At 39.0% G+C, this 14,383-nt stretch overlaps 1 protein-coding gene across 1 annotated transcript; it reads left to right on the top strand.

The window, feature by feature from the left end:
* Positions 1 to 1,298: 1,298 nt before the first annotated feature.
* Positions 1,299 to 11,635, top strand: misp3 (MISP family member 3). Its single transcript, XM_088419933.1, has 4 exons — positions 1,299 to 2,773; positions 5,248 to 7,211; positions 8,517 to 8,590; positions 10,015 to 11,635. Exons 2-4 carry the CDS (start codon positions 5,294 to 5,296, stop codon positions 10,108 to 10,110), a joined length of 2,088 nt encoding a protein of 695 aa, XP_088276059.1. The 5' UTR covers positions 1,299 to 2,773; positions 5,248 to 5,293; the 3' UTR covers positions 10,111 to 11,635.
* Positions 11,636 to 14,383: the final 2,748 nt, after the last annotated feature.

Raw genomic sequence — 14,383 nt, 5'->3', positions numbered from 1 at the left:
TCAACTGTAAATGCACAAAAGAAACAAGTAAAGCTTACTTTATCACTTCATTCCCCATCTACCAATCCCAATCTCAATATTGATCCATATATAAGGCGCACCTGATTATAAGGCGCACCATCAACTTTTTAAAAAAAACTTAAAGCTTTTAGGTGTGCCTAAAAGTGCGGAATATACGTTAAATGGATGTTAAAGCAGTTATTAATGTGTAAAGAAAAAAGATGGCATGGCCAAGGCCAATAGTGTTGATTATATATATATATATATATATATATATATATATATATATATATATATATATATATATATATATATATATATATATATATTGGGGTTATTTTGTTTGTTTGTTTGATGAGAGAAATGTTTTTGGTACATCCTGTGCAACCAAAGAGTCATAGTCCAACGCAACTCTGTGAAATTTTGGATTGCACAAGTCAAATCAACCATAAAAGCAAACTGCTCTGGTCTTTCCGCAAGCAACTTTGGAAAAGAACGACATGCATCCAGCAGGAGCAATGGTTGCGTGGGCCGTGTTGACTGTCACCCGGTGGCCCTTAATCCACTCAGCTCCTTTGCCGTGCGAAGACCTGCTTCGGCCTTTGGACGGAATGGACGCCGGACTTTTGGCCGGCCGTTGGGCTCTAATTTCGGGCGGTTTTACCCACCCCGGAAAACTTTCGTTCTTCAAGCGCAGAGACAGCGCCAGCATCGATGTCCTGGTGCGCCCCGGCCGCGACATTTCCTACACTCCCAGAGTCCACATGGAGGGAAAATGCCACTCCAGCACCCACAACGTGTCACTCGAGGGCAGCGCTCTTCGCTTCCGGGACGATGTCAACGTTACCGTGACCCTCCTCTACACGTCATGCGCGGATTGCTTGTTGTTCCGGTACGACGACGAGAACAACGCGGCGATGCGCGCCTACCTCTTCAGCAGGAAGAGGGAAGTGAGCCAAGAGGAGAAAGACGAGTTCACTGCTCAGGTGGCGTGTCTCAACATGCTTCCGCCCGCTTGGCTGGATCCAGCCAAGGAGCTTTGTCCCGAGGAGGCTGCAGGAACACAAGAGGCTTGTGTCACTTCGTCCTAATACAAGTGTTCGGTCTCCATTTTGTTGTGTCCTATTGAGAATAAAGTACTTATAACACAATATCGCGTCGACTGCTACTGAAGCTGCAGTGAACCTAAAAAGTATGTCTGGCGTTCAAAAAAAAGAATCGATTCATCAATATAGAATGTTCCTTTTTATAGCCTCATATTGCCATGAGCCGATTATTTTGGGGGGGATTTTTATTTTTTTTTTCAAACAGTACTGTGACTTTTTATGTCAAGTGAGATCTCGTCATTGTGCAAGTAAAAAGAAAACAAGATGGCAAAGCCAGAAACACTGAAATCAGCAAGCTTGAGGGCAGAGGACTGGAGGTTTCCCGGGGTTTAAAATGCACCAAGATAGCAGTGAAGTGAAACTTTGTGATGTTGTTAGTTTACTGTTTTTGTTTTTGTTTTGTTTTTTACTAAATACACTTAGAAAGTTTATTATCTCATCCTTGCTGATGTCAATGTTTGTGGAACACTTGGGTGTTTGGAATACTACTTTCAGTCACAAAATAAGACTTTTTAATTTTTCATTTTTGATTATTTTGATTATTATTATAATTTTTAATCATGTTCTTGACATTTAGGAATAAGTGTTGCATAAATATATGTATGTTCATTATTTTAATAACAGTATTTAATGTTATGTTAAGCGAGAACCTGCCAGTTAAATTCAAGCATTCAGAATGACAATAGTTAGTGTTTTTTCCCCCCCATTTGAATGTTCAATCACGAGCCGCCCAAACCTTTTACCCACACATTCCAACAAAAAAAAATAACGTAGTTGACGTCAGTAAGGTTCCTGATGACGCCCTTTCATCTCAACGGCACTTACTGTTACACCATATTTGATTGATTTGAATCAGGTCAACAACAAATAATCAAAATGGAATCTAATTGAACTATTGAGATAATTAGTATGATAATTAGGGTTGATACCCACTTTTATAAAAAAAAAATCATGTTTCACTTTTTCCACATTATATTACAGCCTCTTTCAAATTGAACAAATGCATTTTTACCCTGAGAAATTCTACAAACAAAGTCTCAATGTGTTTTTTTTCTGTTTTGCAACTTACATTTAAAAAAAAAACTAGTAGTTTAGTCCATCCTGAGAGGTTTCTACAGCTTATTTGTGGTCCACTGATGTTAAATTGGACATGATTTGGAAAGGCGCACATTGATCTGTACAAGGTCCCTCTGTTGAGAGCACATGCCAAGAACACAAACAAAGGAATTGTCTGTATTCTGATCATTTATTTTCTATTCAGAACTTCGCATTTGTAGTTTATTTCTTTTAAATGCCATGGTCATCAAAGTGAAATGGAGCTCTTTTTTTCAATTAAAAGAAGCATTTGGCTTTTCCCAGCTATATAATTGCCCCCACTAAAGCATTAATTCAGCTTTGCATGTGTTTTTCCTGTAAATGTGCGAGTAGTGTGATACGAACACGTGTCGCTCCAAAACAGGATTAGCGATCCTTAATCCACAGCGGCAATAAAGAAAGCCTCTTGTGCTGGTGTGCGCATTGTCATTATGGTTTATGCATTAGAAAGTGATTGCTGGTCAGCATTGTGCACTGCAGATGTGCACAGTGAGTATGGTGGGATGGGTGTTAACGTGTTAGTCCAGTGATGTGTGTCGTTAAGGAGGGCAAATTTGATTACTTGTTGACAGGTAAGTGGAATTGTTGAAAATGTTTGTGCAAATTAGGTTTGTTGAATATCTGTGCAAATATCTGCTGTAAGTTACTATGGCATTATTATTTCCATTCATTTTGTGCTTTTCTTTTTTCCTGTCAGCATGTCCTAATTTTAAATTGGCTTTCCACCGCCTTCACTAGATGTATTTTTAATGATGCTAAGATTTTGTTGTTCTTTTGATAAGAAAATAAATGGCTCCTTTGGATAATGGGGCAAGCATAAGCTTTTTACTGTATGTAATGAGGTTTTTAATCTGTCGTCTCTTGTGGACTTTTCATGCATCTACGATAAGATATCACTACTATGAGGTGCAAATCATATTAATTATACAGAAACATCGTGAGAAATCCAAATAATGTGAAATAAGTCATTTATTTGAGCTGAACTCAAAAAGTGAAACTCATAATTACACGATAAACAATGGGTTGTTTTATTTTGGTCAAAATTAAGAGTTGAACTTGACACAATAAAACATGGGTAAAATGTGACGAAAATTAGCATAATGAGCGTTTCAACTCAAAACACTCCAACTAAAATGAGATGATGCGCCAAAAGAAATACCTCCAAGTCCCCCCCGGCCCCTTCCAAAATTCCTCTTATTTCTTCTACGAGGAAACAAGTTTTGTGGCCCTACTTTATGGAAAAAAAAACTGACATGCTCCAAGTATTTTATTTTAATATAATCTTATTAATTTCTCACTCATTCAACCTACATTGTAATATGTATAATATGTGTTCACCTTTGGCTATCCATGACTTCATCTCTCTCATTTCCACCTTGTTCTGCACATCCCCCGAAATGATTAGTCCCAAATTTGAAAATTGGAGTCTGGCCGAGGCCAAAGTACCTTGAATGAGAATGTGTTTGTGTGTGTGTTTTACCACTGGCCTTTAAGCTGATTAAATAGAAGGTGGGTTTATGAGCTGCACAAGGGCCACCAGCGCACTAATGCAGACTAACAATATCACATCGAAGGCAATGAAAGTGAAAATAAGGTGAGAGTCATTAAGGATTAAAGGTAATCAGGGGGTTCGCTGCGGTGCATTGTCCTATTTGAAGGCATTGCAGTACACATGGGGTCCTTAGCTACAGACAGAGCAAGAACATTTCCCTGGTTACGATGCATTAATTAAAACTCGGAAAGCTTTGCTTCCGTCAAATCTAGCTGTTACAAAATCTGTCATTGTTGGCTGAACATTTCAGTTACTATAAGACTATTAGTTTTTGTTCCTAATGAATGAAGTCATGGCGTACAGCCCCCAGGATTGTTTCAGAAACAATGTTAAATCGTTTGGATTTGTAAAAAGTTCTAAAAGTGGTCCCAGAACCTCTGTTTCACAGTGTAGGGATTTATTGTTTGAATATCAGCTACCTCCAAGGGAGCCGTTCCTCCACGAACTGTTCACTGAAAAGAGACTTTCAAAAGACTGCCATTTTTATGGTTTTTAGCTTATATTAAAGAAGATAAATATCAGGAGTAGTGATACATTGCAATTCATGTCATATTTTAAGTAATGTGGTGTAAAATATTGTTTTATAAACTATTGTAAATAGTAAGTGGGCCGTTTGTGAATTGGGCCAAACATTGCTTTATTTTGTCACATAGAGCAGTCTAAAAAATGAAACATTCTATAATGTCTTATTCCCTCTAGAACATAAATAGATACAAACATGCAGAACCCTTTAAACACATCAGCTGGCACACGCTTGTACTGAATTAGTTTTAAAAGCGCAATCACATCTATAAAACCGAGTTTGGAGCCATCCACGTCTACCCAGCATCTCCCATCCGTCTTCACTCAGTCCCGCCGTATGACTTTTTCCTCACTTGCTTCATACCTAAAAGGCCACTGGAAATCCATTAAAACGACTCTGTTCATGAACATCACATCACGACTCAGCTTGACCTTCCTGTGTGGAATTTACATGGTCTCCTCTTGCTCATCTAAGTGTCTTCCTTTGGTCCTCTGGTTTCCTCTCACATTACAAAATCATGCCTTTTACATACTTTGAATGCTAACTTCTTTAGATGTTGTAGATGGTCACCCTGGATTGGTTGGCAACCAATCCAGGGTGAAGACCCACACAAGGGATAGGATCCACGCTGCTCCATGACCTTAAGAAGAGAAAAAGGATGGCTGGATGGATGCATGCATGGATGGATGAATTAAATGTTTAGATATTGGTTTCATCACATTGTTAAAGTTTAATGTCATATTTCAGAATTCTGTAGTTTGGGTAAAGATAATACATGGGAAAATCTTATTGTTGAGGGACAGGAATATACTGTAGTAGCAAATAAATTGCTATTCAAAAGACAGTGATTTGCATGTAACGTATTTGGAACTAATCTGCTCGATATTGGTCACGCTTTTGTTATTTTTGTTGTCCTATTTTACAACAAATGATGCAGACGGTGCTCCCCTCTCTGCTTTATGTCCTTTTAGTGCTTACTGACTGTCAAGAGATCAAAAGATCCTGATTGCCATCACCATGGCAACAGTGTCCATGCAAAAGCGAGAGGGTCCCACTGAGTTGCTCGACAAGCAAGAGTGCCCAACGCAATGTGCTGTGGACGCTTGCCTTGATTCCGCTCTGCTCGACCATATAGCCCCCAGAGCAGAACCAGACGATAGCACTGAAGTCTGCCAGGGATGCGGGGATCAAGGCCAAACAAGAGAGATGATGACAGAATTGGCACAAGTTCCCCAGCAGCCCAAGTTTCACAAGGAACTGGATGAAGCGGAGGTGTCAGACTGGCCCAATGATGACGCTATCGAAGCAAACAACAGCACTCCTGACAACCACCAGAATGTTCAACAACCCTCACAATGTGAGGACAGTTCTCCAGCACCAGATTTTTCTCTCAGGGAGCCTGGAAGTATTACTCACCAATACCTACTTGATGTTTGCTCACCTCCTATTGCTGATGACGAAGAAGAGGAAACAGAAATGGGCAGTTCCAAGTCCTCGTCATATTCACACCCACCCTCCCAAACCTTGAGTGTTAATCCCACGGACGGCCAACAGGGGGAGCTACTGTACCAAGGCCAACATGAGCTCAGCCCCAGGGCAGCAAACCAGGAAGCTGCTCAACAGGTGCTCGACCAGAACTCGGTACCTTTGTCTGATGTTGCCATGGAGCCACCCAATCGGGGAGGGGCAGCTTCTGAAGGCTCTGCCTGTGTTGTCAAAGTGAGAGAAAGGAAGGCAGACAGCGCTGGGGAAAGGACAGAAGGGGAAAGCAAAACAGGAGAGCAGTACCACAGTGTACCAGGAGGGAACAAGGTGATCGGGAGAGAGCAAAGTGAAGGACTGGGGAAATCTTGCGAATCAATCCAAATACAAGAAGAGGAAAAGGAAAAAAAAGACAGTGCTGAGTGTCCTAAAGCCATCAAAATGGAGAGCGACTCAAGCTACGAAAGCCAAAGCGACAGTGGATTATCGGCGGACTTCTCCCCACGCAGCACTTCCAACATCTCTCAAGGAACTCATCCCAAAGAGACGCCAATTGAAAGGGAGATCAGACGGGCCATTGAGCGAGAACATAGTTTGAGAAGATCAAGGGGGCTTCCGAATGCATCCCAGGAGTACGTCGAGATCCCCCAGATGAAAACTCTCCCCAACCAGGTCGTCGCTGCCAAGTCAGAGAAATTCCAAGGCATAGATAGGGAGCTGGCTGGAAAAATTATGCAGCATGAGATTCACGAAGATGTCGGCCGAGAGCAAGATCTAGTCAGACTGGGGAAGGTACCTGGCTTCTACGATAAGGGGACGGTTCGGCAGCTGAAAGAGAAGAAGCAGCTTTTTGAAGCTTTTCAAAACCGCAGGGACTCATCTGTGAGCGTGTCCAGCGGGAGCAGCAGCAGTTCCAGCTCTAGTTCGGAGAGCCAAGATGACTCATCTCAGGCATCCACTTTGAGAAGCTCAGACAGGAGAAAGGCTGTAGAGCCTCTGAGAGGTGCTGACTTTTGTTCAACTACCAGAGGACCAGGCTTATCTGAAGGAAATTCCTGCCAGGTCATCATTGTGGAGAACAACCCTGGTGCCCCGGTGCAAAATCACCACCGCATCAATGCGGAGGTAGATGGCCTCATCGGTGTTCATCGAGAATCTTCTTATGCCCTCCCGTCCTGTTCGGGGGGATACCCATTAGAGTTGGAGACAGAGGCGATGTCGCTTAAGGAGAACCCCTTCTTCAAGCTGCGCTCCCTCCCAAATGGTATTAAAGTGGAGCAGGATATCCGGGAGGCTCAAGAGAGAGAGAAAGACCTCCGCAAGCAGAGGATCAGCGTGTATGGGGGAGGAGGAGGTGGTGGTAGACCAGTAAGCATGGATAGAAGAAGCCTTCAAGCGTCTTCTCTAGATTCATCCAGCGCCTCCTCCTGTGGACACAGCAGAAACCCAGCAAGTAAGTCTCCATGTCTCCATGTGCAACCAAGGCTCAGCAGTAAAGTGACCAGAAGATTCAAGAGTTTTATTGTCAAATGCATAGCAATACCACACAATGAAATTCTTATTCTGTTCACTTCCCCGAGCAGACTACACTCCATAATCAAGCTAATAATAAGGAAGGCAATAAAACAAAAACAAAAAAGGTTGACACTCAACCCTAATTTGCACCAAGTGGACCCGATAGCACCCTGCTTTGCAGCTGCCTCCATCAGCGTGCAAATAGGTGAATATGAGGCTTTGTAAATCACTTTTAGCATTATTTGGTGTAGAAAGTTCTCTGCAAGTGCGCTCTGTTTACCATTTGCTCTCACAACGCTTTCAACCTGTAGCAATCTGTTGGATTACTTGTATCATGATATTATTTACTACATAAATACCATATGTACTCGAAATATATGGGTGAAATGTCATTAAGGAAGTGTTAACAATTGTAATGTTTTAACAATTTATCATATCTATCATAGTTAATCTTCATGTACAATATTTATCTTCAGCAGATGTGCAGAGTTATGTATTGTTGTTGGATCGTGTGTATATTGATTATCCAAACATAGTGGATTATATGATGCTTCCTTCGGCTAAATATCATGAGTTAATGTTATATGTAATATTTTTTTCATAATTAGCTATCATTTAAGGGCAAAATTTGTCCCATTTTCAGTTACACAAAGACCGACATGTACCAGAAATTGATTTCTTGGATTAGTTTGATTATATACTTGGATTACCATTTGTGTTTTGATACCATCTAAATTGTAGGTACTAATTAAGATTTTTGCATATTTTGCTGTTCTGTAAGTTCAAAATGTCTTTTTTTTTCTGAAGATTTCATGTCTTGATGAACAAACTAGAGGTAACTAAAATACTGTAATAAAAAATATTGTATTGCGGCCTCTCTTTTGAAAATATTACTGTAAAAACTCACACACCAGTCACCTAACTTGAAAATGTGTCGTTTATAAATAGAACTTTGCTCACAGTCCATTTTAGTGTAGCGCGTGTTTATTGTCAGGGAGGGTTTCCCGATAGTCTTTGTGTTGGCTTGAACTGTATCTCGGGACGCAACGAGGCCATAACAAAGTGAACTGGGTGTGTCTCTGAGGGCGTAAATGATTATTTAGCTTGTGAAAAAAAGTCATCCATTTTACCACAATGACCAATTACGTAGCGTATCCCATGAAGTTCTCAGCATCTATTGTCCTTCAAAATACAACATCCTTCTTGCTCTCCAATATAAATATATTCCTTCTGCCTCCACCAGCTCATCAATCTGTTGGAAAGCTCAGTTTGTGGCCCCCAGGCCAGGACCGTGGCGATGCAGCGAACCGGAAAAAGGTAAGCAAAGAACCCTCTTGACACTTGATTATAACGTTCTTACAATACACTCTAATATGATGCAATTATTCAGAAACGGGATCACAAGCCCACGGGTGAGGATTTGCACTTAGGGCTGCTCAGCCCTCAATCCGAATATTCATCATAGAGCACCATGCAATTAGTATTTTTTGAGCTATATTTTAGTGTGTGCGTGCAGGCATACTCTTTGTACGGCTGTTTTAAATGTGCATTATGAACAACTGAGTCACCTCATTGAAAGACCACTTGAGTTTGATTCAAATGAGCTAGATGAGTTCTAACTGGGACTGCACGCACATGGCAGGAGACTGGGGCTGATATTGGTATTGCAGAGCATTCTTGGACTTGCGGTATTAGTGATACCTGCATATTTCCTTTGCTATTACTTACTATTATAGACAAAACGGTGCAATTCCCAAAATAAATGCATTTTATATATATATATATATATATATATATATATATATATATATATATATATATATATATATATATATATATATATATATATATATATATATATATATATATATATATATATATATATATATATATATATATATATATATATATATATATATATATATCCCCGTTATAGTAAATCGCAAGATGTCAGAAAATCATTCATTCCGAGGGGCTTTGAAATGCGGTCATTGGAGATCTCAAGTAAGTTATCTCTGAAGCTACCTGCCGCGGAACAACAAGAGGGCATTCCATGGGGGTGAATATGAATGCAGTCTTGTCGAGAAGTTCACAGGCTTCAATGCAGACAGGAAACAAGCATCTCCGTGGTGCCGAATGTGGGCCGCAAAACATCTGATAGCTCTCAGAACACACAGCGAGCAGCTTATCTTCGCAGATAAGGAGACAGGGAAGAAGAGTCTGGGGAGTGTGTATGCGTGTGTGTGCATGTCTGTGTGTTGAGTTGTGTTACCTGCCTTGTGGCTTCTTCCATCTATTTAAAAATTTGGTCGAGTTTTTTTACTCACTTTCATTATCTGCAGCTGATTACAGTGCTGCTATAATCTTGCCTGGGGAAGGGGGGGGGGGGGGCAGCATTTCATCCCCTAAAAATTGACGATGACATTGGGACTAAAGCGATTCAATTAAACATCAGATTTTGCAAGTGTTCAAGCAGGGTAAATACAGTGCGCAAAGACAATCAGGCCAATTTGGAATAATATTCCCTCGTATGTCAAATGTCTTGATTATGACACATTGTTATGAGGCCTCTTGAAATGTTTTTAATCATCCATCCATTTAATCATCTTCACACCATAAATCTTATCGCTTGAATTTTTCATTTTCTTTCGCTCAATTTTCCCCTTCATTTATTCCCATTCAGTCTTTGTTTACCTTGCAATGATTGCTCACTGTCCTTGTGCATTCTCACTGTCATTTAGGTGGTGCAGGCCTCTCACAGCTCCAGACACAAAACCCCTCTGGTGCACCTGTGGGAGTCAGGCCTGGTCAACGGACACAACCCGCAAGAGCAATGAGGAGGAGAAAATCAAGAATGCGAAGATTTGCGAATCATGAATATGATGATCGTGAGGAAAAGGTCAAAATTGACATCAGACCGGAGGAAAAAAATGACTTGAACCCCATTGCACTTGTATACGCTGTAATCTCGGCAAACTTCAGATTTTCTCTTCTCATTATCTGTAATCATAGGAGTAAAAACTAGGGCCTGACCGAATAATCAACCAATCTTAGGCTTTTTAAATTGGCACAAATCAACCGAGCAATTGAGTTTTTTTTTTCCCTCCTATTCTGACAAAGGTCACAGGCAAGCTGGAGGCTATCCCTGCTGTCTTTAGGCAGTGGGTGGGGTACACCCTGCACTGTTTGCCAGCCAATCCCAGTTAGCACAATGCATCATGAGAAAACGACTGTGATGGCCTTCAACCATTCCAAAAACTGATGATTTTTATCCTTTTTATTTCCTCAGCTTTAAAGTTAAACAAATAATAATTGACAGTATTTAAAAACAGTCAAACGTTTTTTTGTTTAATTCATAGCTTAAGAGTTTTATGCATAAGGGGATTAAAAAATATGTCATCTTGTTGTGGTATATTTGATTATTAAATACAATTAATCAGTTATCCGAATTTTGCTCTGCCAAATATCAGAATTCGCCTTTGCCTAAAATGAATTTCATATTGGTACAGTCAACCATAATCAAAACCTTTATGATTTTATGATGTTTTGCTTTTATAACCTATGCAATCAAATGCTGTGGAGTACAATATACCTGCAATAAATACCACCTTCCACTGCTTACACCAGCTAGTTTTTAACCACGTGCTAATGTAGATACACACGCATTGGCATATTTGATCATATTAACAAGTCTTAACAATATTGATCAGTGTTGATGATAATTATCAAAAGTATGCTATATACTAACAGCCGTTTCGATTATTCTGACGTTGCACGACAGCTCTTAGGCTCATGCGGCCGTGACTAATGTTGAGTCCGATAAAAGCGACGGCATATAATTTGCTGCTGTATTTTTTTATGTGATCACGTTGACAATTTCCTAATGAGCTTGTCTCCCAGTGAAATGAACAAACCAGGAGGTAATCCTGGATCTGCGCTGCATGCGGATTTCGGTGCAATAAAGTTGATCTGGATTTTGCCGGTGAATTATGATAGTCCAGAGTACACAAACGTGAATAAAAGCAACTCTGTTGTATCACTCTTTGACACCTTCCTGAGTCACGCAATAAAAGTTGAACTTTGGAATGAAACTTGATATTAGTCAGAAAGTTTTTTATGCTATTTTCTATGCAGTGTTATTGTATGCTACACAGCATGAATGACTTCTTAATTACGTAGATGGATTTTACATATGCTTCTTGCGTTATTGTGTTATGTATTATTAATATTGACATCGTATGATTGCTGTCCAAGGCCCCATAGATTATTATTGATATGTAGTAATTGTCCATTCAGCCACATGTTTTTCTCAGAATATTCTTGAAATCATATTTGCAATAAACTGAAACACAAGCTTTTAAATTGTATGATTGTTCTATTGCACAATACACAAGTTGAGGACATTAAATTAAAAAAAATCTTCAAAAGGTGTTTCCTTATGTTTTCAGTCAAACATCAATAGAAAGTTAGTTTTGCTCAAAACGTGCATTATTTACATTTGCGTAAATGTGAAAGTTCACGAGCATTGAAAAAAAAGAAAACAAGTTGCAGTAGGTTTTTTGCATTTTAAGGCATCAATGCGGTTACTGAAAAAATTATAATGCTATTGTCCTTGTACATGATTAATGTTCAAATAATTAGAGTAGTGGGTTGTGTATGTCTCCAGCAAAAAAATAAATCAATCTGTATGTAACTCAACAATATAATTGTACAATATTATTCAAGAAATGTACATTTTTGAGGGGAACAATTCAGTTTCGTTCAATTCTTGTGCAATTTGATTATTTTTATTAGTATGTAAGTAAATATACGTTTGTCTAAGTTTCCCAAAGCTGAAACTGTTCAATAAAGCTTAGTTGTCGTTTTTTCAGACATAAGCCGTCATTCAGCCCTTTTTTTCCTGGAGGGTGTTGACACGTGAGGGTAAATTTGAGATATCAGCGCTGCGTGGTGGCAATGAATTCAACTTACTTCACAAAAGCAACATGTTGGCAGACAAAACAAGAGAACAATTCTGCAAAAAGAAGCTTCAGGCTGTTTATGCCACTCCCGGTTAAAGTTAACTGTCAAACTTACCGCAAAACAAAGAGAATTACACTTTGTTTATTATAAACAACCACAGACCGTAGCTTAGTTTGCTGCTGACCTAATGATAACAATGAATGGAAAACTCCATCGACATGCTAATGGCAGCATTTATTTAGCAGTGTTATAACCCTTTAAGCAGCTTATATTTAAGTACCTAACATATGTAGACAGATAACAATAATCACAGCCATATATACATTATTCATTCTCCACAATTCACAGTCGGCCCAAACCAGATCCTGTAAACACCAGGCTATTTTATTTAAATAACTGTACTTGAAGTTAGTTGGTAAGTGCTTTTCTATCCGTCTATAAAATGTAAATAAATATGATCATTGAGTAGAAATAAAAAAAAGTACAAAACCAGCTGTTTTTATATCCTAGTTAATGATGGGAATTAAAATTTTATAAAGTAATGTATTTTACAATTCTGTCCTCACTCAAACAAGCAAGATTATTGCATTTCCATTTATTTTGATGGACAAAGAGATATAAGTGGTTGTAATAACAGAGAACAAATTAACCTCATACCTCAAGGCCCCAGTGGATTGATCTTGATCATAGATGACAAGAGGCTAAACCATTTAAGACAAGAAGTAACCAACCCTAAACCAGCGAAACCCTGTGAAAGACAACCCCCCTCTCCCCGCTCAACACGTTGACAATAAATAAATATATAATCTATAAAAATTGTGTAGGTATACCTAAACCTGTATAAAAAAAAGCAATATAAATCAACTTTCAGCGACTGTTAATTATTTTTTCACAGCTTGGTCTAAAACAAAAAATAATAACCAAGTGAAAGTGCCTGAAACAAAAAAACAAATAAGATGAATGATAAAATTCTTATTTTATTGCAATTATACTTCGCATGATAAAAACAGAGCCTGTTCCCTGAACACAAACAACATCAGCGGTAGTGCTAGTCCAACATGAGAGGTGTGCTGGCTGGTCCACCAATATTCACAGCTATCTGAAGAAGGAAGTCTGGGGTTGCCATGGCAACGACACAGATGCTCTTGTTTTTAAAAGCCAGTTACATTAATTGGGATGTTGGATTATTGTATACATTTGCTTTATCTGTGCCAGGGTGTTCAAAATGCTACCGTTGGACGAAGATAGCAGGAATTGTGGCATGTTTACTGACCGTCATATTTTATGCACCGCTCTCCTCTTTTGGGTATCCAAATGTGTTTGAAATTTGTCATAGGTACACTTTAGTGATTCTAATCAACTGTAAATAATTAATCCGTTTATTTTGTCTGGACAAAGTCCAATGACATCAAAAATGTTGTAATGCTAGGCATGTTGCCCAAATGCCACAAGTTGAAAGCGCTTTCCTATATACGGATTCTTTAGTGTCACATGTATCAACTCGAAGGGAGTTTAACAAATAAAAACAAATATGACAAGCTAATGCTCACCCCACTAAAACTGTCACGTAAACTTGCAACAAATCAAATCGGTGGTTGTTTTGTCACAACAAGTCTCCATAAAATGTGTTATGAATAAATGATGGGCTCTTGAAATAAAACCATGCTCCATTTTTCATTTGAAATCATAATGTACACTCTGTAGATGTGTCAGTATCATCCACACACATCGGACGAGAATTTTCTCGCATATTTGCATCATAATTCTTTATGTGGGCGTGTGTGTGTATAATAGTACACGTTAAGAGAAAGGAGGATAAAATGGCAGAGCTAAAATAGCAACACTGGATTGGGGACCTGCTGATTCTGTTTACAGTTTTAGACTGTAAACCGAGGGTGGCAGACATTTGGGCCATTTTCGTGTTTTTTGTTGTTGTTTGTTTTGTTTTTGTTCTTTTTTTCCCCCTTTTTTTTAAGGACCAGATGATTCATTTGTAGATGCTAATGCCGTTGCCATAATAATAATGTAATGAAACTCTCTCACTCACCAATGATGTAAAAAAAACATTTCTTCGTTATTATATTGTTTACAATAACCCCTTTTTTAAATGGGGGGGGGATACATTAAGGTGGCAAATATTCTTGATAA

This window comes from Hippichthys cyanospilos, chromosome 7, assembly GCF_059441005.1.
Source record: "Hippichthys cyanospilos isolate Australia breed blue-spotted pipefish chromosome 7, RoL_Hcya_1.0, whole genome shotgun sequence".
In the NCBI taxonomy this organism is placed as follows: Eukaryota; Metazoa; Chordata; class Actinopteri; order Syngnathiformes; family Syngnathidae; genus Hippichthys; species Hippichthys cyanospilos.
The sequence above is the reverse complement of the archived record's forward strand: the minus strand, read 5'-3'. Positions and strand labels throughout refer to the sequence as shown.